This window comes from Heterocephalus glaber, unplaced genomic scaffold, assembly GCF_053883595.1.
Source record: "Heterocephalus glaber isolate CG9 unplaced genomic scaffold, H.glaber_assembly_v1.0 deba00000281, whole genome shotgun sequence".
Taxonomy (NCBI): domain Eukaryota; kingdom Metazoa; phylum Chordata; class Mammalia; order Rodentia; family Bathyergidae; genus Heterocephalus; species Heterocephalus glaber.
Window position 1 is genome coordinate 36,191,159 of NW_028258139.1, and position 27,371 is coordinate 36,218,529.

At 41.6% G+C, this 27,371-nt stretch overlaps 1 protein-coding gene across 14 annotated transcripts; it reads left to right on the forward strand.

Moving 5' to 3' along the window:
• The first annotated feature begins 714 nt into the window (after positions 1-714).
• On the forward strand, positions 715-16,491 carry LOC147830280 (endogenous retrovirus group S71 member 1 Env polyprotein-like). 14 transcript variants are annotated; one of them, XM_087184536.1, is made up of 4 exons: positions 715-11,344; positions 11,464-11,620; positions 11,697-11,788; positions 14,006-16,491. In XM_087184536.1, the coding sequence occupies exons 2-4, from the start codon at positions 11,545-11,547 to the stop codon at positions 14,474-14,476; spliced, it is 639 nt and encodes a 212-aa protein (XP_087040662.1). In that variant the 5' UTR covers positions 715-11,344; positions 11,464-11,544; the 3' UTR covers positions 14,477-16,491. The 14 variants fall into 14 exon arrangements, with proteins under 14 accessions (XP_087040662.1, XP_087040667.1, XP_087040659.1 ...); XM_087184541.1 differs by having other exon boundaries at positions 715-10,127; XM_087184533.1 differs by having other exon boundaries at positions 716-11,620.
• Positions 16,492-27,371: the final 10,880 nt, after the last annotated feature.

Here is a 27,371-nt window from a genome sequence, read left to right on the forward strand (position 1 = left end):
TACAAAGATTTTGCTTCTGCTATGCCAATCCTATCCTAGTTGTGTCATTTTGTTGCCAGACTATTTTGGTGGGGACTAGGTTTCAAAGTTTAATGGACAGATAATGAGTAAGCATATCTGCCCTTGTTCTCCACCTTAAGGAGAAAGTATTGTATCTTCTCCATTCATATAAGGCATTCTCGCTGGAAGAATGGAGTACATGTCTTTAATCTGTTGAGAAGGTTCTGTTCTACTTCTAGGCTCCTGATAGCTTTTACCATGAACTGCTGTAGAATTTAGTCCAATACTTTTTCTCCAACTAGTGACAGGATCATATGGCTTTTTCCTTTCCTCTGTTAAAATGATGATTTTTGGGGGTGGATCTTCCAATGCTGAACCAACACTGCCATCTCTATAACAAAACCACTTTCTACATACTGCCAGGTATGACTTCCAATAGTTTGTTTTGTTAAAGAAATTTCTATCTATGTTCATACTTTTTCTTCTATTATATTTATCCAGTTTTAGGATTAGCACAATGTTGAGTTCCTAAAATGAGGGAAGAAGTGTTCCTTCTTTTTTCTGCTTTAATTGTTTGATATAATTTATCAGTTAAAATGTATATGAGCCTGCTGTTGTCATATAGGTAGGTTTTCAAGCTAGGAATATATTTTCTTTAATAGGTGCTATTCAAATTTTATATTTCCTCCAGAGTTAGTTTCATTAATTTGTCTTCCAAGATACTTCTTAGAAGTTGTCAAATTTATTTCAAAAAAGAGTTTTGTAATATGCTTTCTATATCCTTTTAAATTCCATAAAATCTGTGGTAATGTCTCCTAGATCTTAATATTGTAATTTAAAAAATTTATAACTGATATTGTGTAACAGGAAGAAAAGATCTAAAAGAGCAGGGGAATTGGGAGGGGTAGGGGAAGGGAAAAAAGGGAAAGGAAAAAATATGAGAAGAGGAAAAAAAATGGAAGCAAGGTCTTTGCAAATAGGGAAGGGTGGAGGAGGTGAACGGAGGGCAAGGGAAGGGGAAAAAATTAAGAACCAAAATACTCATATAATGGTACAAGATCCCAAGTATGAATGTAACTGTATTTTATACCTAAAATGTATCAATAAACTTAATGGGGGAAAAAAAAGAGAAGAGGCACTACTTCCCCTAGAGATAGGTAGCTGTGATTGATATTCTAAATGGAAAATTCCTTGTATGTGACTTGTTTTCCCATTTGATCCCTGTTTCATCAATATTACCTGTGTGAGAGCCAGGGATTTAGCTCAGTGGCTCTGCAACTCCCTTGCAGACACGAGATCCTGAATTTGATCCCCGGTACCAAAAAAAAAAATTACCTGGGTGACTGTACGTGTAAACTTTTTTTTTTAAGCTTACCTTTCATTTCTTTGCAAATTTATTTTTAGCTGATTCATAAAAACTTAATTTGTACATATTTATGGCATACAATGTGATGTTTCTATCCACACATCCACTGTGTAATGTCTAAATCTCCTCACACATTTATAATTTTTTTATGGTGAAAACATTCTAGCTTTTTGAAACATACAATAAAGTATAATTGTCTGTTATCACCTATTGTGTGAGAAGCATGGTTGTAAGAGAATGAAGCATAGTGATACAAGAGGGGCCAAGAGAATAAAAGCTCTACAAGGACTAAGAGGAATGATTTCATGATATGGATGTTAACACTTTATTGTGAAAGGAGGCAAAAACAATGACATGGATCCAGGCAAGTCTGTAGGTTTGGTGGAGAAAGTTTTAATCCTAGTTCCTTGGTTTGAATTAATAGTCCCTGTTAACCTTGAAGCGTAGAGGTGAGAAGATCAGTGTTTAAAATAGGCTTTGTCTATCTAAGCTTGTGTGTCTGATTTACTTCACTTAATATTAGGTCTCAAGATGCACCCATTTTCCCTACAAATGACCCATTTTTTTACTTCTTTATGGCAGAGTAGCACTGCACTATGCACAAATACCACACTGTCTTTACCCATATATCCGTTGATGAACATATAGTCTGCTTGCAAGAATCAGCTACCCCAATTGTACTGCCAATAAGAAATTGAGAAATAGATCTTTTGCTAAAGAAAAGGAAAACAAGAGATTGGGGGGAGCACAAAAAAAGAATTAAGATGTGTTATTTACATTGTACTTGTAATCTTATTGGTTGGCCATGGTTTTGCCCCACCTCATGCCCACCTTGTAAATTTCCATTGGTTCTTATAGTTTTGTCCCACTTTGTACTTGCCTCACCACATAGCTTTGCTATATAAAACATCTTTGAAAAGTGGAGGGGGTGGGCAACCCACTTTCCAGTCCCCCTTCTGTCTCTCTTAGAAGCTATCTTTCTCTCAGTAAATTTTCCTACTCTTAATCTCCTTTGTTCCTAGAATTCATTCTTTGATTTTTAGAGAACACGAACTCACATTTCAGATATCTAGTAGGCTTGAGAGTTACATCTCTTCCCCCTATATCACAAATATGAGGAGAAAAAGGCAAATAAATCCTAAAGGTAGTGCTTTAATAGATTAAAAAAAAAAAAGCCAGGCATGGTGTTGCCTACCATCTCTGCCACTAGGGAGCTCAGGAAGCTGAGGCAGGAGGATTGCAAGTTTGAGGCCAGTGTGGGCAACTGAGCAAGAGTCTGTCTCAAAAATAAAAAAGGATGGGGATGAAGCTCAGTGGTAGAGGACACCTGGATCCAATGCCCAGTAGTAAGAATAAATAAAGGGAATGGGTCAGAAAATGTATTCACAGGCAGTGGTGAGGACTCTAAACTCCAGCCTGCTCTGAAGCACAGGAGTAGAGCCCATGGAGTTGCTGGCTCTGCACTGCCTTAGAATAGGTGTTTCTACTTTCTCCAGTCCTCTACCTGGAAAATCATTGCCCATTTCTAAACCAGATTGCCAGGATGGAGAATTGGATCAAATTAGTTAATAACCCAGCATTTAGGGGATAAACATAAAATAGTATATTGAGATACCATTTGGTGTTTTAACACTTGCACACATTGTATAACGTTCAAATCAGATTAAAATATATTATCTACTCAAACATTTGTGATTTCTTTATAACAGAACTATCCAAAATCCTTTCTCTGGGCTGTTTGGATATGTAGCACACAATCATTACTTGTGGGCCCTACTCTGCAATAGCACACCTGAATTTCTCCCTCTGGTCCAGCTGCATCCACAGTAGTATTCCTTGATCAGCTCTCCCTGATTCTTCCTCTCCTCCCCACCTCAGAACAACCATTTTACTTTCAAGTCCCAGGAGATCTAATTCCACATATGAATGAGACACACCATATTTACCTTCTTTGCCTGGCTTAGTTAACTTCATACAATGGTCTCCTGTTCTGCCCATGTTCTGCCCATGAAGTGGGGGACTTCATTTCAGGTGAGTGGTCCACTAATGGCTGTTTGTACCAAGTTTTTTTTTTTATTCCTTAAATTCTTTTATTGGTACATTTTAGGTATACAATACATTTACGTTTATCATTGGGATCTTGTACTTCTTCATGATGTATCTTCGTTTTTGTATTTTCCCCATTCTCCTGACCTCCATTCAACTCCTCCAACCCTCCCTATTTACAAAGATTTTCTTTTCATTTTTCCCTTTCCCTGCTTTCCTTTCCCATACTCCTGCCCCTTCCCCTACCCCTTTAGACCTTTTCTTCCTATTTCACATTATCAATTATACATTTTGATCCTTATTTACACTTTCAGTTTCTCACACCAGAGAAACAATTTGGTATTTACACATATGTGTCCTATTTATTTCACTTTTCAAAACTCAGTGGACCATATATGTGTGGTTCTATTTCTAGATTCTCTGTTTTATTCCAATGATTGATATGTCTTTCCTTACACCAACACTGCCTTGATTACTGTAGCTTTAGAGGAAGTCTTAAAATTAGGTAGTAAATGTCTTCCAACACTGTTTTCTTTTTCTTTTTACTTTTCTAGGTCCTTAGTACTCCTACATAACTTTTAAATTTCAATATCCAATTCTTCATTTATGGCAAGTATACATAGACCTGAATTTTTATATATACCTTGTGTTTTCTAATCCTGCTAAATTCAAATAAAAGTTCTAGGGGGCCCTTGAGATTTCTTAGTATTTTCTCTGTAGATGATCATTTCATCTACCTATAAAGATTTTACTTCTACCTTGCCAATCCTATCCTAGTTGTGTCATTTTATTGCCAGACTATTTTGTTTTGGGCCTATGTTTCAAAGTTTAATGGACAGATGAAGAGTAGGCATATCTGCCCTTGTTCCCCAACTTAAGGAGAAAGCATTGTATCTTCTCCATTTATATAAGGCATTTTTCCTGGAAGTATAGAGTATATGTCTTTGCTCTGTTGAGAAGGTTCTGTTCTACTTCTAGTCTCCTGATAGCTTTTACCATGAACAGCTGTAGAATTTAGTCCAATACTTTTTCTCCAACTACTGACAGGATCATATGGCTTTTTCTTTCTGCTTTAAATGTTTGATATAATTCATCAGTTAAAATGTATATGAGCCTTTTGTTGTCATATAGGTAGGTTTCCAAGCTAGGAATATACTTTCTTTAATAGGTGCTATGCAAATTTTATATTTCCTCCAGAGTCAGTTTCATTAATTTGTCCTCCAAGGTACTTCTTAGAAGTTGTCCAACTTATTTCAAAAAAGATTTTTATAACATGCTTTCTATATCCTTTTAAATTCTGTAAAATCTGTGGTAATGTCTTCTAGATCTTGATATTGTAGTTTTAAAAATGTATAATTGATATTGTGTAATAGGAAGAAAAGGTCTGAAGGAGTAGGGGAAGTGGGAGGGGTGGGGGAAAGGAAAGAAGGGAAAAGAAAAAATATGGGAAAAGGAAAAAATGGAAACAAAGTCTTTGCAAATAGGGAAGAGTGGAGGGGATGAAGGGAGGGCAGGGGAAGGGGAAAAAAATAAGAACCAAGATACTCATGTAAAGGTACAAGAGCTCAATGATGAATGTACGTGTATTTTATACCTAAAATGCACCAATAAACTTAATGGAAAAGAAAAAAAAAGAATATGGCCTCTAGGGGCCAGGGATTTAGCTCAGTGGTTTTGCCGCCTGCTATGCAAACGCAAGGGCCCAAGTTTGATCCTGGTACCAAAAAATAAAGAAAGAATATGGCCTCTATATGTATCCATTTAGCTATAAATGTCTATAGTTTGTCATTCTTTATGGCTGAGTAGTGCTCCATTTTATTTTTTTAAAAAATCTTCTTTATCCACTTCCAGTTGATGGGCAATTGGGCTGTTTCCAAGTTTTAGCTATTACAAACTGTGCCTCTATAAACATGAGTGTGCATATATCTCTGTGGTATGATACTTTTAATTCTTTTGGGAAGATACCCAGTAGAGGAATAGCTGGGTCAAATGGGACCTATAATCCTAGTTCTTTGAGGTATCTTCATATTAATTTCCACAGTGATTGCACCAGCCTGCACTCCCACCAACAATGGAGAAGGGTCCTTTCTCACCACACTCCCACCAGCATTTGTTATTGGTTGATTTCTTGATAGCAGCCATTCTTTGTGGGGTGAGGTGGAATCTCAGTGTTGTTTACATATGCATCTCTCAAATGACCAGTGATGTTGAACATTTTTTTCATATGTTTATTTGCTGATTTTAATTCTTGGCCTGAGAAATGTCTGTTCATTTCAGATGCCCACTTTTGAATTGGGTCTTTAAATTTGGGAGATCTGGTTTTTTAAAGTTCTTTATATATTCTAGATAGTAGTCCTTTGTCTGAAGTACAGCTGCTAAAAAATTTTTCCCACATTGTAGGTTGTCTCTTAGCTCTGTTGGTTGTTTCTCTTGCAGTGAAGAAGCTTTTTAATAAGAAGAGATCCCCATTGTTGATTTTTTGTGCTATTTTCATGCTATTGAGGTTTTGTTCATAAAGTCTTTTCCTATGCCAATGTCTTCAAGAGTTCTACCTAACCTATCTTCCAGCAAGTTTAGTGTTTCTGTTTTAATATTTAGATCTTTAATCCACTTCAATTTTAGTTTAGTGCATGGTGATAGGTTTGGGTTTAGTTTTAATCTGTGGCAGGTTGAAATCCAGTTTTTCCAACACTATTTATTAAATAGGCTATCTTTCCTCCAGTGAGCATGGTTGGTCTCTTTGTCAAAGATGAAGTGGCTGAGTATGTCTGGAGTTGTGTCTGCATCTTCTACTCTATTCCGTTGATCCTCAGGTCTTTTTCTTTGCTAGTACCATGCTGTTTTTATCACAGTTGCTTTGTAGTATAGTCTTAAGTTGGGGATTGTGATACCCCCTGCCATGTCTCTGTTGCCTAGAATTGCTTTTGCTATTCTAGGTCTCTTCTGGTTCCAAATGAATTTTGGATTGTTTTCCCTAGTTCTGTGAAATATACTGTTGGAATTTCAATCACCATTGCATTAAATCTACATAGCAATTTTGGAAGTATGGCCATTTTTTCTATATTGGTTCTTCCTACCCAGGAGTAAAGGATGTTTTTCCATTTTCTGATATCCTCTTGGATCTCTTTTTTCAGAGTGCTGTAGTTTTCAATGTAGAGGTCTTTTGCTTTTTTTGTTAGGTTGATTCCTAGATATTTCATTTTTGGGGTGCTATTGTGAAAGGAATTGTTTCCCTGATTTCTCTCTCAATGAGTTTGTTATTTGTGTACAAGAAGGCTATTGATTTTTGAGTGTTGACCTTGTATCCAGCTGTCAGGAGCAATGCTACATAATTTTAGGGAAAATCATTTGATTAGGCCTAGTTCTTCTGCCTATAGGCCAGCTATGGCATTCTGAGACATAATTCCATTTTGGCCTCCAGTCACAACTGAGACCTCAATGATCCCGTGATGCTGTGATGCTCCAGGGCAAGACCACACCTGTGGGAGACACCCTGGGAGGAACTAAATATTCATTTGCATAGTTCCTCATTGTTCTTGGATTTCTGCTGCCTCCCAGTTTTTTCTTACACCTTGTTTATCCCAATGTGAGGTACTGAACTCTCTGCATTTCATTTGTTATATTTGTTCCTCCTGAGGTACTGAATAAAAGGTGCTGCAAGCTAAAAGTCTTTGTCTTTGCTGCCCAGAGCAGCACTGATCAGGCCCAAAGCTCAGCTTCTTTTCTAAGTCTCAGTTTTCCTTCCTTTCCTGTATAATAAGTTAATTTGCCTTGTGCTGTCATGGCTCGCAGGAACCTAAGACTTACTGCAGAGGTTCTAGTAATGTTCCCTTTCTCTATTCCCTACATCCAGCTATTCTACTGAATCTGTCAATTAAGTTTAGAAGTCACTTGATGGAGTTTTTGGGGTCTTCTATGTAGAGTATTATATCATCAGAAAATAATAACAGTTTAACTTCTTCCTTTCCCATCTTTATTCCTTTTATTTCTTTCTCTTGTCTAATTGCTGCGGCTAATGTTTCCAGAACTATACTGAACAGGAGTGGTGATAGTGGACATCCTTGTCTTGTTCCTGATTTTATTTGTTTCTTTGTTTGTTTATCAAACTTGGGACTTTACACTCAGAAGACAGGCGGTGGCACCACAGAGCTAAACACCTGGCCCCCTGTTCCTGATTTTAGCTTGAAAGTTTTCAGTTTTTGACCATTTAGCATGGTGTTGGCTGTTGGTTTTTCATAGATGGCCTTAATCAGGTTGAGATAAACACCTTCTATTTCAATTTTCTGTCGAGTTTTTTTTGTCAAGAATGGGTATTGGATTTTGTTGAACTCTTTTTCTGCATCTATTGAGATGATCATATGGCTTTTGACTTGGCTCAGTTAATATAGTGTATTACATTTATTAATTTACATATGTGAACCATTGCATCCCTGGGATAAATCTGATGTGGTCAGGGTGTATGATCATTTTGATGACCCTCTGTATTCTGTTTGACAGTATGTTGTTGTTGCATGTTGCTAGTATGTAGGATTTTTGCATCTATGTTTATTAGGGATATTGGCCTGTAGTTCTCTTCTTTGGTTGGCTCTTTCCCTGGTTTTGGAATCAAAGTAACACTTGCTTCCAGGAATGTATTTGGAAGTATTGCTTCCCTTTCAATTTCATTGAAGAGTTTAAAGAATAGTGGTGATAGTTTTTCTCTAAATGTCTTCTAGAATTCAGCAGTGAAGCCATCAGGACCTGGGCTTTTCTTTTTTTCTTGGTACCAGGGATCAAACTCAGGTCCTTGCACTTGAGCAGCAGGCAGTGAAACCACTGAGTTATATCCCTAGCTGCTTTTCTTATTTGATAAGTTTTTGATTATGTTCTCAATTTTACTGATTGTAATTGTGTAAGACTCAGATGAGACTTAACACAAGTAACACCATCTTGTTACAGGCCCTCCATCTTGTCCCTGTGGGTTTCAGGTTCACTATAGGACATAGAGTTCCTGGAATGTACTTATTTATCTGTTAAGACACCATGGAATGTACTATTGTTTCTGTGTAAGGAACATCCTGTTTGCTAAGTAAAGAACATCTGCAACCCCCCCCAACCATCCCCTAACTGCAAAAATTCCACTTCTGTAGTTCTGCTTGCTAAGCACCCCTGCAGCCCCTATAAAATCTTTCAACTCCCTGAGCTTGGGGCCCTCTCTAAGCTTGTTTGCTTGGAGGGTGCCATCTGGCTAGACTAATAAAGGTCTGTTTTATTTTTCCAACTTGTCTGGTGTGTTCCCTCCTGGGAGTTCTTCAGTGCAGTCAGCTCCTCAGAGCATTTGGTAAGGCCCTTGGTCTTACATTTTGGAGGCCCCAGCGAGATCCACGGGTGGGAACCCCCGATTCGGCCAAGACTCTGTGGCAAGATCCAGCAGGAGACTTGGGTACAGACCTCAGAAAACCTCTGGAGGTAAGTTTTCAGCCAGTTGCAACCATTTGTTAAGTGAGGAGTGAGGTGGCTGATGACCCGGGAAGCCTCCCCTGACCCTGAGGTTCCTGAAGAGGAGCAAGGGAAGATTTAGTTTCAGTTTGTTGTGGCACCCGTTTGTCTCACCTTTTATGTGTTAGTGTTGTGTCTGATTTTACATTCTTTTCAGTCCTCATCAGGAGCAGAGTGATGGGAGGATCCTGCTCTACTGGGTCCACTCTGCTTGACTGTTTTCTCACTAATTTTAAATTGGCTTTTTCTCCAGAACAAGAAGATGAATATGGGGAAAAATTTTCTCACAAAAGACTTCGCTCTCTGTGCCAACTGGAATGGCCAGCCAAAGGGACTTTTGACCCCAGTATTTGCCGGAAGGTATGGGGCAAAGTCACCGGTCACCCTGGCCACCCAGACCAATTTCCCTACATAGACATCTGGGTTCAGGCTTGTGAGGAGCCCCTGGCTTAGCTGCAGTGCTGTTCTCTTTGAACAGACACTCACATTTTAGTCGATGCCCTGAAAGGACCCCGGGGACTTAAGACCTGGGCTCCCAAGCCAGTACTCTCACAGGAACCTGACCCCCTAGATCCCTTGGGAGGGCCTCCACCCTATGTGGAGCCCTCCACCTCCTCAGATGAATCCCATTCTAGACCCCAAAATCCTTTCCTTCCTCCCTCTGTTCAAGCTTCAGCTCCTACCTCTCTCTATCCTCCTCTTCCTGAAGGGCCCCACTCCCTGGACTCGGTGACTTCTCCCCCACACATGTGAGCTGGGGCTGCGTATGGACCTAGTGAGGTCCCCACGGGGAAAACTAGTTCGGCTCCTCTCTTTCCCCTTTGGGAGACTGAGCAAGGTCACTATGTTTATATCCCTTTCACTACCAGTGACTTATACAATTGGAAACACCAGAATCCTCCTTTTTTCAGAGAAGCCCCAAGCTCTAATCTCTCTCCTGGACTCTATCTTTCATACCCATGATCCTACTTGGGGTGATTGCCAACAACTCCTCCAGGTCCTTTTTACCTCAGAGGAGAGGGAAAGAATCTGGGGACAAGCTGTAAGGTTGGTATTAGGCTGAGCAGAGGGCCCCCTAGACAAACAGCAGCGGGCTTGTATTGAGGCACAACTCCTGCCCACTGGACCCCATTGGCAAGTTAATTCATCGGGTGGGAGAGAGGCTTTTCAGAACTATCGTCAGCATCTCCTGGCCGGCCTGAGGGGAGCCACTTGGAAGCCTACCAATTTGAGCAAGGTAAGTGAGGTCCTTCAAGGAATCCCCTTCTGCCTTTTTGGAGCATCTGTTGGAAGCATACCATACATATACTCCAATCTATCCAGACGTCCCTGCAAATCGGCAGGCAATAAATTTGGCATTTGTTACCCAGTCAGCCCCAGACATTAGAAAGAAGCTGCAAAGGCTAGAAGGATTTGAGGGAGAGAATAGAGAAAAGTTGATGAGTGTAGCCATGAAGGCATTTAACAATGGGGATCCCCTAGAAGAGAGAATGGCCAAGAGACTGGGAAAAGTGACCATAGCCACCTTGGCTGATGGAGGATTTGTCCAGAAAGAAAGACCTGAAAACAAAGGAGGGAACAAGGGGAAGATCCAACCCTTATTAGAAAAAGACCAGTGTGCCTATTGCAAGGAAAAGGGCTATTTTAAAAGGGATTGTGAAAAGCTAAAAAGAAAAAGAGAAAAGGAGGCTCAAAAGGAAAAAGGTGGAATCCTCTTAGTAGATGAAGAAGATTGACGGGGCTAAGGCTCATGGCCGCTTAACCCTAATGAGCCTATGGTGACTTTGGAAATAGGGGGAACAGATGTCCTGTTCCTTGTGGACACTGGTGCAGCCCACACTGTCCTGAAGACCTCCCCTTGGAACCCTCACATCCTTAAAAACCTCCATTACTGGAGCCACAGGAAAGTTGGCCTCCTACCCTTGAACCACTAAACGAACTGTAAATCTAGGAAAAGGCATGATCACCCATTCCTTCTTAGTTATCCCTGAGTGCCCATACCTGTTGCTGGGAAGAGATTTGCTACAAAAATTGGGGGCTGTTATTTCCTTTGAGCCTGAAGGAGGGACTTTTGAACTCAAGCCACCCTCTGCCATTATGGTAATGGTTCCCCTAGAAGATGAATTTAAATTGCTAAAGGAGGGTGCAGAGCCCCCTGAACAGAAGTGGGACTACCTTCAGAAAAAGTTTCCCCGGGTATGGGCTGAAACCAATCCACCTGGGATGGCCAAACACCATGCCCCAGTGGTGGTTCAATTGTTGACCTCTGCTACTCCCGTCTGTGTGTGACAGTACCCCCTCCAGCTGGAGGCCAAGGTGGGGATCTCCAAACACATTCACCAACTCCAGGAAGTTGGCATCTTGGTCCCTTGCCAGTCAGCCTGGAATACACCTCTGCTTCCTGTGAGGAAGCCTGGCACCTCAGACTTCAGACCAGTACAGGATTTGCAGGAGGTAAACAGCCAGGTGGAGACAGTCCACCCAATGGTACCAAACCCCTATACTCTGTTGAGTCTCATCCCTCCTGCTCATGTGTGGTACTCGGTATTAGACCTCAAAGATGCATTTTTCAGCCTGCCCCTAGCACCAGTGAGCCAGCCCCTCTTTGCCTTCAAATGGACTGACTCAGACACCGGGACTACCAGACAGCTGACATGGACCTGGTTGCCACAGGGATTCAAGAATTCCCCCATTCTGTTTGGAGAAGCTCTCAGCAAAGATCTACAAGAGGTAAGGAGAGTTTTTCCCCAAGCAACTATTCTTCAGTATGTAGATGACCTCCTAGTGGCAACTTTGACGGATGAAGAGTGTCTTTCAGCCACCGAGGGCCTCCTGGAAGTCCTCCAAGACCTGGGATATCGGGTGTCTTGGAAGAAAGCTCAGCTCTGCCAGACCAAGGTAACCTACTTGGGCTATATTCTTGAGAAAGGAAAGAGGAGGCTGGCAGAATCAAGAGTATCAGCAATTCTCCAGATTCTGGAGCTGAGCTCAAAGAAACAGGTGTGGGAATTCTTAGGGGCAGTTGGGTATTGCAGAATTTGGATTCCTGGCTTCACTGAGATTGCCAAACCCCTACATGAAGCCACTGCAGGGGAAATACGCCCCTCGAATGGACTGAGGCTTGCCAGCAGACATTTCAATTACTTAAGACTGTGCTTGCATCGGCACCAGCCCTGGCATTGCCAGACTTAAACAAGTCCTTCACTCTGTATGTAGCGGAGAGAAATGGGGTAGCCAAGGGAGTGATTACTCAGCTTTTGGGACCATGGAAGTGGCCAGTGGCATACCTCTTGAAGAAACTAGACCCAGTGGCCAGAGGGTGGCCTACCTGTCTGAGGACGGTAGCAGTAGCTGCCGCTCTAACCCGAGAGGGTGACAAACTGACATTCGGACAAGATTTGACTTTGATCACTCCCCATGCCATTGAGCCCTTGTTGAATAGCTCACCTAGCAAATGGCTGTCTAATGCCAGACTGTTACAATATCAAGGACTCTTGTTAGAATAGCCACGCACTAAGTTTGCCACCACCACTAGCCTCAATCTGCCTACTCTACTCCCAGAATCTGACAAACAGATGCCCATCCATGATTGCCTCGAGACTCTTGAAAACTTGAGGGGAGGGTGTCTGGATTTAACAGACCAGGTCCTCCCCCATGCAGAGACAATGCTCTACACTGATGGGTGCAGTTTTGTGAGTGATGGAGTGCAGTATGCTGGGCGGTGGTGGTCAACCAGAACCAACAGGTGGAATGGGAGCAGGGGCTACCCCAAGGGACATCAGCACAGAGGGTTGAGCTGATTGCTTTGACTAAGGCTCTAGAACTGGGGAAAGCCAAAAGGATAAATATTTTCACTGACAGCCGTTATGCTTTTGCCACCGCCTATGTACATGGGGAGATTTATCAGAATAGAGGGCTACTGACCTCTGAAGGAAACGAAATTAAAAACAACACTGAGACATTGGCATTGCTACAAGCCATCTGGTTGCCCTGAGAGGTTGCCATCATCCATTGCCATGGGCACCAAAAGGGGTCTAGCCCCAAGGTGATTGGTAATAATGCTGCTGATCAGGTAGCAAAACAAGCTGCCCCAAAATCAGTGGGGAAGCAAATGGTTCTGCTTCCTATGACAGTACTCCCAGAAAAACCTAAATACACAGATAAAGAAGTAGCAGAAATGAACAGAAAATGCTGGACTCAAGGTAAACATGGGTGGTGGATGACTAATGATGGAAAGGTGGTGCTCCCAGCCGCTGTAGCAGACACTTTGCTGTGCAAACTACATGAGTCCACCCACCTCAGCGAGAAAAGGATGATGGCTGCCCTGCGACCCCATTTCATCAGCAAGGGATTGGCCCAAAAGGCCCAGGACATGGTGAGGTGGTGCCCCATCTGCCTCAAGGTAAATGCAAATTGGGTGACCAGACCCCCTGGGGTCCGACACAGAGGATTAACTCCAGGAGAACATTGGGAATTGGACTTTACTGAAATGAAGGCTGGCATGTATGGGTATAAATATTTACTAGTTTTTGTGGATACCTTTTCAGGATGGATAGAAGCATACCCCACTAAGAGAGAGAGAGCTGATGTAACTGTCAAAAAGCTCTTGACAGAAATAGTTCCTCGTTTTGGCTTGCCCCTAGCCCTGGAGTCTGACAATGGCCCAGCCTTCGTGGCTAAAATATCTAAATTGATTGGTAAAGCTCTAGGGATAAAATGGAATTTACATTGTGCCTATAGACCTCAGAGTTCAGGGCAAATAGAGAGAGTGAATTGAACTTTAAAGGAGGCCCTAACTAAATTATGCCTGGAGACTGAACTAGGTTGGGTAGAGCTTCTCCCCTTGGCTCTTCTTCGCACTAGGTGCACTCCTAAGCTACCCCTCAATCTGTCACCCTTCCAGATCATTTATGGTTGATCTCCCTTGATCATTCCCCTGGTTGATTTGGAGTTGGGGGAAAAGCTTTCCCACCTCCAGCTCCTTAAGTCTTTAAAGGCTGTCCATCAGCTTCAGTCAGAATTACATGATAAATTGAGAAAGACCATGCCTGACTCCAACAAGAAACCTCTACAACCCTTGCCTTATAAGCCGGGAGATTTGGTTTTTATTCGCAGGTTCAACTCCAAGACCCTGGAACTCCGTTGGACGGGACCATTTCCCTTTGTCCTGGTGACTCCCTCAGTGGTGAAGGTAGCTGGACAGTCTGCCTGGATCCACCTCAGCCATTTGAAGGCGGCATCCCCCGAGGAAGTGTCGTCGACATGGCGCATCGACCAGAACAAAGAGGACCCCCTCAAGATAAGATTAATCAAGGACTGAGATGGGTAATTTGGGGATTTATAGGAACCTTGGTCCTGTTGGCTCAGGTACAAGGAGACATTCAATGGCTGGCGCCTTTCAGCCATGCCCCCCAAAATTGGACATGGTCTCTCAAAAATTCACTTACTGGAGCCCTGATTGCCATTGTCACAACAGACAGACAGCCCATCTTTCAGGTTGACTTGTGTGATATAGGACTGGTTACTGGGACCATGGGAGTGTCTGACATTGCAGGACTATGTTCAGATTCTCCCTTCAACCCCTGAGGGAAAACGGGGATGGTCTACACTTAACAGAGAAAGGGGTCTCCAGACCATAGATATTTATGCATGTCCTATAGGTAAAGACCCAAAATGTAATGGGGGGCCAGGATACCATTGTTACTATTGGGGCTGTGAGTCCATAGCCCCATGGAAAAATAATGACCAGTATTTAGCCTTGGAGTGGTGAATAGCTAGTAGCTCATGCTCCCTGGGACATTGTAACCCCATTCGGATAACGCTAAAACAATGGCAAAAACCATACAAAGAATGTAAGGAAGGTAAATCTTGAACAGTGGCACTGAATGCAAATGGGCAGGACCCAATGACAGACATCATCATTCAGCGAATTCCAGTAGTGACACCGCCCAAACCAGTGGGAAACCTTTATAAGATATTGAGCCCCCAAAAAGACAGTGGCCAACCCCACAGGTGCCGAGGAAATTCCACTTCCTTGCTGCCAAGAAACAAAACACACACTCACCCCACCAGCCACCCAGGTAACACCCTACCCAACAAGGTGCCCATAACTGCCCCAGAGTCCCCAATCCAACCATACTTTAAAATGCTGGATGCTATGTTTATGGTGTTAAATGGATCAAACAATAATGTTACTAATGAATGTTGGATGTGTCTAAACCCAAAGCCCCCATATTATATAGGAATAGCAATCAATGGAACTTACACTGAAACCAGCCAAGATGGCTGTGATTGGAAACAGACGAGGTTGTCAATAGGGGATATACATGGAAGAGGGTCCGGTGTTAAAAACCCTAAGTTCACCTCATCTTACTTGGACAGTGCTTGCTTTTACCAAACAGCTTCCACAGAACCTGATAAGTACCTAAGGACAGAAAACAACTCATGGTGGGCATGCACAGGAGGCATAACTCCTTGCCTCTCTGTTGCTGTCCTACAAAGGGAGCCCAAGGTTTTTGTGCTGGTCCATATCTTGCCCCAGGTATTTATACATGGTGGAGAACAGGGATGGGAATATTTGACCAGGAAAGTCCACCCTATAAGAATAAAGCATCATCCTGTCCTCATCCCAGTACTGGCTATAGGAGGGATTGCAGGATCCGCAGCTCTAGGAGCAGCAGCATTGGCGGTGCAAGACATCAACTTTAAGGCCCTAACTCAACAGGTGAAGATAGACTTGGGCCTGATCACTAAATCAGTATCCCATCTAGAAAAACAAGTGAACTCCTTGGCGGAAATGGTCCTCCAGAACCACCGAGGTCTCAATATCCTGTTCATGAAAGAAGGCAGGCTGTGTGCAGCCTTAGGAGAACAGTGCTGTTATTATGCCAATAAATCAAGAGTTATTCGAGACACCCTGGCTACAGTGAACAAACATTTGCAAGAAAAATATGACTGATTAGAAGAAAATTCTGGGTGGTATCAGCCTTTGTTTAACTGGTCTCCCTGGTTGACTACCCTTGTTTTTGTCCTTGCTGGACCCCTGTTAATCCTGTTACTAGCTTTGACTTTCACCCCATGCATTATTAATAAACTTATGGCCTATGTAAGGGCCCAGGTAGGATCTGTTCACCTAATGGTTCTAAACCAACAGGCTAGGTACTGTCCTGTACCTCATGATGAAGAAAGCCATGCATAAGATTACTTGCTTGCATAAAATCAGTGGGGAATGTAAGACCCAGATGAGACTTAGCACAAGTAACGCCATCTTGTTACAGGCCCTCCAACTTGTCCCTGTGGGTTTCAGGTTCACTACAGGACACAGAGTTCCTAGAATGTACTTATTTATCTGTTAAGACACCATGGAATGTACCATTGTTTCTGTGTAAGGAACATCCTGTTTGCTAAGTAAAGAACATCTGCAACCCCCCCCCCCCAACCATCCCCTAACCGCAAAAACTCCGCTTCTGTTGTTCTGCTTGCTAAGCACCCCTGCAGCCCCTATAAAACCTTCCAACTCCCTGAGTTTAGGGCCCTCTAAGCTTGTTTGCTTGGAGGGTGCCATCTGGCCAGACTAATAAAGGTCTGTTTTACTTTTCCAACTTGTCTGGTGTGTTCCCTCCTGGGAGTTTTTCGCTGCAGTCAGCTCCTCAGAGCATTTGGTAAAGCCCTCGGTCTTACGATTGGGGTGTTTAGAATTTTTATATCTTCTTCATTCAACTTTGATAATTCATATGTATATAGGAATCTGTCCATTTCTTCTGTGTTTTCCATTTTATTGGTGTACAGGTTCTCAAAGTAGCTATCCATGATCCTCTGGATTTCTGCTGGGTCTGTTGTGACTGTACCTTTTTCCTTCTTAATTGCATGGATTTGAGCCTTTTCTTTCCTTTTTTTGATAAGGTTGGCTAAGGGTTTATCAATTTTATTTATTCTTTTGAAAAACCAATTCTTCGATTCATTGATTTTTTTGTATCATTCTCTTAGTCTCCATTACATGGATTTCTGCTCTGATCTTTATAATTTCATCTCTTGTATGAGCTTTGGGTTTGTCCTGCTCTTCTTTTTCTAGGAGCTTGAGGTTTAGCATTTGGTTGTTTATTTGGGCTTGCTCTGTTTTCCAAATATGAGTATTCACTGCTACGAATTTCCTTCATAGAACTGCATTCATTGTGTCCCATAGATTCCTGTATGTTGTATTGTCATTACCATTTAATTGTAGAAACTCTCTAATTTCTTCTTTAATTTCCTCTGTGACTCATTGGTTGTTCAGGAGAGTGTTATTCAATTTCCATGTGTTTGTGGGGCTTTTGTGGTTTCTTATGCTACTGATCTCCAATTTTATTGCACTGTGATCTGATAGTATACAGGGTATAACTTCAATTCATTTGCATTTACTTAAACATGTCCTATGAGCTAGCATGTGGTCTATTTTGGAGAATGACCCATGTGCAGCTGAAAAGAATTATATTCTGATTTTGTGGGGTGGAGCACTCTGTAGACACCTTTTTTTTTTTTTTTTTTGGTACCGGGGATCGAACTTGGGTCCTTGCGCTTCCACAGCAGGTGGTGAAACCACTGAGCTAAATCCCTGGCCCTGCAGACACCTATTAATTCCATTTGTTTAAAAGCTTGGTTTAGTTGTATTATTTCATTGTTGATTTTTGGTCTAGATGATCTGTGTATTTGTGACAGTGGGGTATTGAGGTCCCCCACTACAATTGTATTAGTACTTATTTGGTTTTTCATGTTCCTTGATATTTGTTTTGTCTAGTTGGGGCCATTCATATTTAGTGCATGTATATTTATGATTTTCATCTCTTCCTGTTGGATTGTTCCCTTTACAAGTATGTAGTGCCCATCTTTGTCTCTCTTAATTAGTTTTGGTTTGAAATCTACTTTGTCTGCTAATAAGATTGCTACTCCTGCTTTTTTCTGGGTTCCTGTGGTGTGGAGAACTGTTTTCCATTTGTATTTGGTTCATAAATATTTAGAATTGTCATCTCTTCCTCTTGGATTGTTCCCTTCACAAGGATATAATGACCATCTTTGTTGCTCTTAATTAGTTTTGGTTTGAAACCTACTTTGTCTGCAAATAAGATTGCCACCCCTGCTTTTTTCTGGGTTCCTGTTGCATGGAGAACTGTTTTCCATCCATTTACTTTCAGTCTATGAATTTCTTTTTTCTTTTCTTTTTTTTTTTTTTTTTGGTACTGAGGATCAAACTCGGGTCCTTGGGCTTGCAAGGCAGGTGGTGGAACCACTGAGCCAAATCCCCAGCCCTCTGTGAATTTCTTTTTGAAATAGGTGTGTTTCTTGTATATAGCACATTGTTGGATTTTGCTTCTTAATCCATTCTGCCAGTGTATTTCTTTTGATTGGTGAATTGAGACCATTAATATTGATGCTTATTATTCATAAATATTGACTCATCCTTGTCATGATGTTTTACTGTTGTTGACTCTTTTATTTTTTTCCCCCCCGTTCCCTCTAGTTTCTTGCCTTGCCTCTTGGCTTTGCTCTGTTGAGCCTCATGGAGTTGTGACTCTCATTGTCTTTTTCCAGGATGTTGTTTAGAATTGTTTGGAGTGATCGCTTGGTAGTCATGAAGTTTCTCAGGTGTTCTTTTTTGTGGAAATAAAAATATTTGTGGAAATATCTAATTTCCCCATGGATATTGAAAGATAATTTTCCAAGATACAACAGTCTAGGTTGGAAGTTATTTTCTTTTAGGGCTTGAAATACTTCACTCCAGGCTGTCCTTGACTTGAGGGTTTGTGTTGAGAAGTCTGCTGTGATTCTGATGAGCTTTCATTTGTATGTGATTTGTTATCTTTTCTCTAACTGCTTGTAGGATTTCGTTCTTCTGTTGGGTTTCTGGGATACTATTATATGTCTAGGTGTAGATTTTTTCTTTGATCATGGCTAGTTGGGATTGTATATGCCTCACTTATCTGTATGTCAAATTCTTTTCTTCTGTTTGGGAAGTTTTCTGCCACTACTTCTGTGAACAGTTTTTTTATTTTAATTGTACTTTCTTCTGCTTTTTCATGGACTCCTATCAGTCTTATGTCATTCTTTGCATTATCTAGCAGCTGCTGGATCAATCTCTTGTGGTCCCTTTCTATTTTTAACAAATCTCTCTTTTCATGGTCACTAACTGCAATCCTGTCTTCTATATCTGACATTCTATCTTCACATTCGCTCAATCTCCTGTGAATACTTTCAGTGGAGTTTTTCATCTCCTGGATATCTTTTTTTTTTTTTTAATCTGTTTCTGTTCTAGAGTCTCTAATTATCTCTTTCATTCTGCTCACCCTCTGTGTAGTTATCTGTGAAATTATTTCCTTTTTGAATTTTTCTAGAGCCTCATACATCTGTTTTGTTACTTCCTGTGCTATCAGTTCAGGGTGTCCAGGTGGTCGATTATCAGATTTTTCCACCTTGTTTCCCCCAGAATTTGCCTTTGGTGAGCTGGAAGTTTGTGCCTTGCTAAGGTGTCTTCTCATTTCTAATTTTGTTGTTGGTCCTGTTTTTTGCTTTAATTCCTGGGCTGATACTTCAATATTTCTTATTGTATCTTTATTATTTGTGTTTAGAGCCCTTATGGAGTGATTGTTTCTCAGAGATATCTTCTAGGTATAGATGGTCATTTTAGGCTTTGAGTCTCTAATGACTGTTAGGCAATCTCATTTTCAGTATACCAGGGAGGACAACTAATTAGATTGATCATGACACCTTAGCCCAATTGACAAAATCAGCATCAACAATAGCATCAAACATAGCTTAGAAAATGACAATTTGTGGTAGAGGTTAATCTGTCACCTTTAACCGAGTGAGCTAGATCAAAATCTAGGGCCAGCCCAAAATATGTTTGTAGTAATAAACCCTTCAATATAGCAAATTTACCTTTCAGGGAAAGGATTTAGAAGGGGTTGGGGAGGGAGGGTTAGAGAGATAGAAGAAGAAAAGGTTAGAAGTGAGGCTAGAGGACATGAGAAGATCATGCAAATTGTGAAAAACTGTTGAAGACAGGAGGAAAAGACAGCAAAAGAACAGAGACAAGAACAGAACAAACTGACAACAGTAGGAAAGCTAGAAATTGTATATACCTTCCTATAATAGTGACAGTCAAGAGGACAGAGAGAGAGACAGAATTCAAAATGGGACAGGAGCAGGAATAATGAGGGAGAGAAATGCAGAGTAAGAAGGGAGAGGGAGAGAGAAAAAAGAAAAAATAAGTGAAAAAACAAAAACAAAAAAAGGAAAAGGGTCTCCATAAGGATATGTCTCTGCTGTTCTGGTAGACAATGTGGGCAGCAGTGTACAGATCTAAGTCGATTAGCCTCAGCAAGTCCACTGTAGTCTGCTGAGATTCAGGCTGATTTCTGGCTGCAAGGTCTAAGTTTAGGTCCCTGACCTCCTGCAGAATTGAACTCTGCAAGGTTCTACTGCAGGATCAAGCTGTCCTCTCCCCTAAGTGAGTCTGGCGGTTTCTATGGGAGGTGCTGATCCCACTAACTTACCAACCATGATGGTCCAGTGTGCCTTTATTGAAGAGATTTTCTTCACTTTCCCAGTGGGCTTCAATTTTCATTGAGGAGCCTCAGAGAGGACCTCTCTGTTGTTCACTTCTTCTTTATCTTCTGGGGCTCATAACGATGGCCTTTATCCCCTCTGCCCCCCTGCCATGGTGCCTCTGCAGTGCAGATTCTGATACTGTGTGACCCACATGGCGTAGTCCATCAGGGCTGCTGCTGGCGTCCACCCCAAGGTTCATCCCAGCTGCTGCTGATGTACTAGGTTTTCATTACCCATTCATCAGCTGATGGATTCTTTCCTCTTTCTGTGTCTGGGCTATGTGAATAGTGCTGCAATGAACATGGAAGTGCAGATGTCTCCCTTCATTATGATTTCATTTCCTTTGAATGGAAACCCAGTAGTGGGATTCCTGGGTCATATGGTAGTTCTATTTTTCACTCTTGGAGGACTCTCCATACTCTCTTCCATAATGGCAGAACCAGTTCATGTTTCCAGCTATTGCAAGGGCTCCCTTTCTCCACATCCTCACCAGCCTTGTTATCTTTTGCCTTTTTGGTAATATGGTAATACCCAATCCTTTTTTTTTTCCGTGGTACCGGGCATCATACTCAGGACCTTGTGCTTGTGAGGCAGGCGTGGAGCCACTGAGCTAAATCCCCAGTGGTAATAGCCAGTCTTATACTGGAATCTAGTGCTATCTCACTGAGGTTACATATTGAATTTCCTTGGTGATTGGTAATTTTGAGAATTATTTCATCTGCTTGGCCATTTTTATGCCTTCTTTCGAGAAGTATCTGTTTGGGCCTACAGCTCACTTTTAAAATAGGGCTATTTGCTTTTTTGCTGTTTTTTTTTTTTTTTTGTAGTTCCTTATATATTTTGAAATTCTTATATATTTTATACATATTTTCAGATGTATAGTTTGTAATTATTTTCTTCCATTCTGTAGTTTGTTTCATCTCTTTCACAATTATTTCTTTAGCAAACACTTTTTAGTATGTTGTAAACCCATTTGTCTAATTTTATTTTTACAAAAACTTCTTGCCCATTCTAACGAAGTCTTTGTATAGAAATGAAGTATGGCATCAGAAATGGTGGCTTATGTCTGTGATCCCAGCTACTAGGAGGCTGAGGCTGCAAGACTGAAAGCTTGAGGCCAGCCTAGGCAACTTAGAAAGATCCTGTCTCAAAGTAAAAAGGACTGGGATGCAACTTGGTGGCAGAGCACCCCTGGATTCAATGCCCCATACAAAAGCACCCCCCCACACACACACACAAACAAAAGCAAACACAACTTCCCAGGAAGCCACCCCAGACTGATTCAGAGAAAATAATTTAAGAAAGAATCATGGAAACTGGATGTTGAACAGTTTCCAGGCCCTTAGGCAGTCACCCAGGTCTCACTGTGTGAACCACTGGGAACCTCAGCTGACCTTGCCTTAGTGTTGTTTTCCTCCTATCCATGATTTGTGCTCTCTCTGTTAGTAGTTTTGTGCTTCCCAGAGTCTCCAGTGTAAGGATGAGATCTACCCATATGTTATTAACACTCCAATGCAACTTAGTTTAATGTGCTAATCCTTCAGAAATGTTAATGGTGGGATTTCAGATGTGGAGGTGGTGGAGGGAGGGAAAGTGTTGCTTCCTGACCCCAGCAATCACTAAGGGAATAGCCTCCTTTTACCTATCCATAATGTTGCTCTATATCTAAGTTATACACCACCACACAGAGAGAATTTCAGAAAGAGAGTGCAAAGGAAGTCAAGGGAAATCTAGGTAACACTTAGAATCTTTATATCCAAATCCCCATTGAACAAAAATTTTCATTTTCGGGCTGGGGATTTAGCTCAGTGGTTTCACCACCTGCTGCGCAAGCGCAAGGACCCAAGTTCAATTCCTGGTTCCAAAAAAAAAAAAAAATTTCATTTTCTTTCTTCTTTTTTTTCTCTTAATTAAGCAAATGTAAGAATTTTCCTGGAGAATAATTCTTACTAAGAATTATTCAACATACTCTGGATCTTCATTTGGCAAGAATATTGTAAAAGGGATTACATTGGATTAGAATACTTCAAATTTTTTCTTTGAGACAGGGTCTTGCCATGTAGTTCAGGCTGAACTTGAACTTATTATATAGCCCAGGCTGGCCTCAAACTTTTGGTAATCCTACTGGCTCAGACTCCCAAGTGCTTGGATTACAGGTGTGTGCCACCATACCCAGCTCATCAATAATCTTTTATAATTAAAGACTTTATGAACTTTATGATCCTTTGATATAACACCAATTATTCGCTTTGGTCATTATTTCCCTAGTTTATGATGAGGATTATAGCCTTCACTTTTTTATGAGACATTTTATTTATTGATTAAAAACTGAACTGCTAATGTGTGAAAATGTATGAAAATATATTAAAACATTGAGATACATTAAATATATATTGTTGTGACTTATATGCTTTATGTAAAAGTATTGCAAGTTCAAAGCAGTATTATGCTTGTTAGTAATTACCAATTCTGATTTTGCCATATTTTTCATCAGAATGTTTGGGACACTTCCCAACAAACGTATTAAGACTGTAGAAAATAAAAGATGACAGCAGGTATCTAGATAAGAGCAATCAGTGGTGAGAAATAAGTACTCTAGGAATATGTACAGTAAAGTTATAAAGTCTTAGAAATGGAAACAGTTATTAAAATTCCCTTTCTAAAAGCATACTGACTATAGGCTGAGTTCGGCAGCAGTGGACTTGGGGGGCTGAGGCAGCCTGGGCTCCACAGCGAGACCCTGTTGCCTATAAATAAAGCATGTTGATTATAATATTTTAAATGCAGGGCTAGGGATGATTCCAGACCTCATGCAAGTGTTCTGCATCCCCAGACCTGGATGGATCTTTTTTGTTGTTGTTGTTGTTACGGGGGGTGGTGGGGTGGTGGTGGGTGGATCGAACTCGGGTCCTTGCGCTTGCGCAGCAGGCGGCGAAACCGCTGAGCTAAATCCCCAGCCCAACCTGGGTGGATCTTAAATACCTATTTCTGTGGTATTAGGGATGGAACCCAGGTCCTTTGCACGGAGATATGTCCCTAGTCCTTTTTTATTTTTTATTTTGTGATAAGGTCTCAAAGTTGAAGCCTTAAGTTTTGACACATATCTGTTGGCTGCTTTCAGTTTGACTTTTACCCAGAGGCCTCATGGGGGGAAGGGGTTGCTGTAGAAAGGGCTCATTCAGGCTGGCAGCATTTCCCTCTTGGAATTGCTGCTCTAGGTCTTGTTCTTGTCCCTGTGGGTTATTTTGTCAGTCCTCTAACTCCCTCTGATTTCTTTTCTCTCTACAATACCTTGTCCAAACTCCTGCCAGAGTTGAATTTCTAACTGGGAATCTGTCTATATCACTTTATTTCACTGGGCACCCCATCTTCTTCAAGATGAAGTTCAGGTGCCTTAAAATGAACACATAAGGTTTTTAAACAAAGTGACCTCTAGTAGTCTTTCAGAAATTCCCATTAGGTTAATAGTCCAGCTAGAAACCATTTGTCGTTTCTTGAATTCTTGATTCTCTTATGCTCCTGGGGTTTTACAAAAGATGTTGTCTCTGTCTGAGAGTGGTCTCTCTTTCATCCTGCTAATCTTTATCCATTCAATCATTCCTTAAGATCCAGCTTTGAAGCACTTATCATCTGTCAAGTACTTGCCACCTGTCATACCATAAGGTGGGGCCTCTTTTGAAGGCCAGTCATTTTCTGACAGCAGTCACGCAAAGTGCCACAAATGTGCGTCATGTCCGTTTTCATACTAGCTCACAGGGACCTTGAAAGTGAGGATGACTTTGATAGGTAGATTTCTCTGGCACAAAAAATCCACATAATAGACATCTCTGGAATCAATGACCCTCAGAATAGACAACTCCTAACTGCATAGCACTGTAAAGCATTAGGTCAGATTCTGGTCAGCCAATACAGTCAACAGATATTGTAATGAATGGAAGCACAACAAGAAACACCTGTGAGGGAATAGCTCTCAGGCCAGAATGCATAGGGCAGCCACACTGCCAAAATGATTCTGAGTAAAGGGAGATCTAGACCTCCTGGAGATGTCCAGGAAGTGTAAGAAGCAGCAGGGAGTTGGGTGTAGCTGGTGGGAACAGTGGGGAATGCAACTTACACCTCCAACTATGTTATATTCTTACTTGGAGGGGAAAAAACCTAAATCAAAACTAGAGGGCAGGCTCCAATACTGAGAGGGAGGAGGAGGAGGAGAAGGAGGAGGAGGAGGAGAAGGAGGAGGAGGAGGAGGAGGAGGAGGAGGAGGAGGAGGAGGAGGAGGAGGAGGAGGAGGAGGAGGAGGAGGAGGAGGAGGAGGAGGAGAAATCATGCAGTACTACTTAAATCAGTTTTCCTGCTGGTCTATAAATGATAATGGTACTGTGCTTGCTTAAACAACCTTCATATAAATTAGGTGCCATATTTGTACTTCTTGCACCCTCTAGTAAATGATTGTTATCAATGGAAACTACCACTTCAGGTAAATTAAGGGGATCAAGAGATGAGTGTAGGGGGAGAGAGGGAGGAAAGAGGATGAAAAAAGCAATTAAGGTGTGTTGTGTACATGCATCGACTCCACATAAGGAATGTGAATATGTGCTATAAACATGTACTAGTAAAAAATACATATTAGAATTACTTAAGAAATGGGTTTCTTTAGTCACTAGAATAATGTCCTTTCCAATGTCTAATGTACCATTGCTTTTTTCACTATTTGTTGCTTTTTGTCTAACTAGAAGTTCAATTTATTTATTTATTGTGGAGACTGAACCCAGGGCCTTCACACTAAGCTACATCCTCAGCTCTTTTAAAATGTTTTTCTTCTTATACAGAGTCTCACTGAGTCACTAAGTTGCCCAGGCTGGACTCAAACTATCCTCCTGCCTCAGCTTCCCAGAGTGAAGGGATTACAGGCATGGGCTCTGGTTGCACCCTAGTTTTTGCCTTTCTAAAAACCTAGTTGGTGTAACTGCTCAGTAGTTGGATGGCAAAACACACCACTGCCATCTGACCTTTGTAAAAATGGCTAGCAGATGCTGGTGCCCACCACTATGCTCCTAAATGTCCTCGCGCACAGTAGCAACTCTGACACAGCATTCACAGATAATTCTGTTTTGTAACTGCCTCACCTCTCTGGAATAAAACAACTCTTTATACTGTTCACGTTGACATTGCATTCTTATAACTCCTTCAGAAATGCACTTTACACTTTGTCTAGTTCACTTTTAAACATTTGCTATCAGAAAAACTGTCCTATTAATTTAAAATAATCTATAGCCAGCTGTGGTGGCATGCACCTGTAGTGCCAGCTACTTAGGAGGCTGAGGCAGGAGGGCCCTTTGAGCTCAGGAGTTTGAGGTCAGCCTGAGCAACATGACACCTCAAGAAGAAAACCCAAACAAACAAAGGGGATTTAAAATAAAATAACCCTTTCAGCCAGGAGCTGTGATCTAGAGCTGAGGCAGAGGCATGGCAAGTTTGAGGCCAGCCTGGGCTACTCAGCAAAGGCCCTACCTCAAAATAAAAAGTAAACAGGGCCAGGGGTGTTTTTCAGGGGTGGAGTGCTCCTGGGTTGTATCCCCACCCCAATACCAAAATACAACCTTTTATTTTTCTTCAAATTATATTTCTTTTATTTTATTCATTAAGTGTATTGGTACATTTTGGGTATACAATACGATGACATTCATCATTGGGAATTTGTACCTTCACATGATGTATCTTGGTTCTTATTTTTTTCCCCATTCCTCTGCCCTCCCTTCAACTCCTCCCTATTTACAAAGACTTTGTTTCCATTTTTTCCTTTTCTCATATTTATGCCTTTCCCTTCTTTCCTTTCCCCCCTCCCTCCCCCTCCCCCTTCCCCTTTGGACCTTTTCTTCCTATTTCACATTATCTATTACACATTTTGGTCCTTATTTACACCTTCAGTTTCCAGAGAAACTATTTGGTATTTACATATGTATGTCCTATTTATTTCACTTAAGAGTATGGCCTAAATGTGCATCCATTTAGTTATAAATGTCTCTAGTTTCTCATTCAAATTGTATTTCTTGACTGGATGTTTTATTTAAATAACCAGCTTACTCCCACCCCTATTTTAACAAGTGCAGAAGTTGCAGTATTTGGAGTTATATTAATCTGTCACAGGTCAGTGGTAAATAAGTACATTCTATTCTTTTGCAGAAAAATCTATGGGACAGACATAAAAATTGGATAGCATGGACTTGCTAATGACGGATATAGGCCAGCTGACAAAGCTAATTGAAGAAACATATCACCACCACCAGAACCCATCTTTGCACTTGTGGCCCTAGTGGGCCAGTTTCTCTTCTCAGAGAACAGAATGAGCCAGTGATGGAGATGATAACCTTCGTGTCTTTGTCTCTCCTTGGAAACAACAGGGAACCTCCATTCCCAAAGTGCTCTGGCATCTACTCCAGCCAGTAAGCTTGCTCCTTTAATCTTGGATGATGAACACCACTCCCAGCCCAGAGGAAGGGGGCTTCTGGGCCACCTTTCCACCACTCCCAGCCCACAGGAAGGGGCTACGGGGCTGCTGTTCCACAGCTCCCAGCCCAGAGGTAGGGGCTTCCAAGCCGCCCTTCCACCACTCCCAGCCCAGAGTTAGGGGTTTCTGGGTTGCCGTTCCACTGCTCCCAGCACAGAGGAGGTGAGCTGAGTGGGCGCCAACAGCACCCCTGCCATCGAAATGAGAAGACATGTAAACAAGTCTCAAAAGCAGACTTCCAGATCACCTACAGCAACCCCAAAGGGAAATGAGATGGAATACTCTGATACTCAACAACCTGGACTCCCTGAACTGGCAAAAAAAGAGAATCTGTGTAGCACCGAGACATAATTCCATTTTGGGCTGTAGGCAGGATAACTGGGCTAACCAAATGAT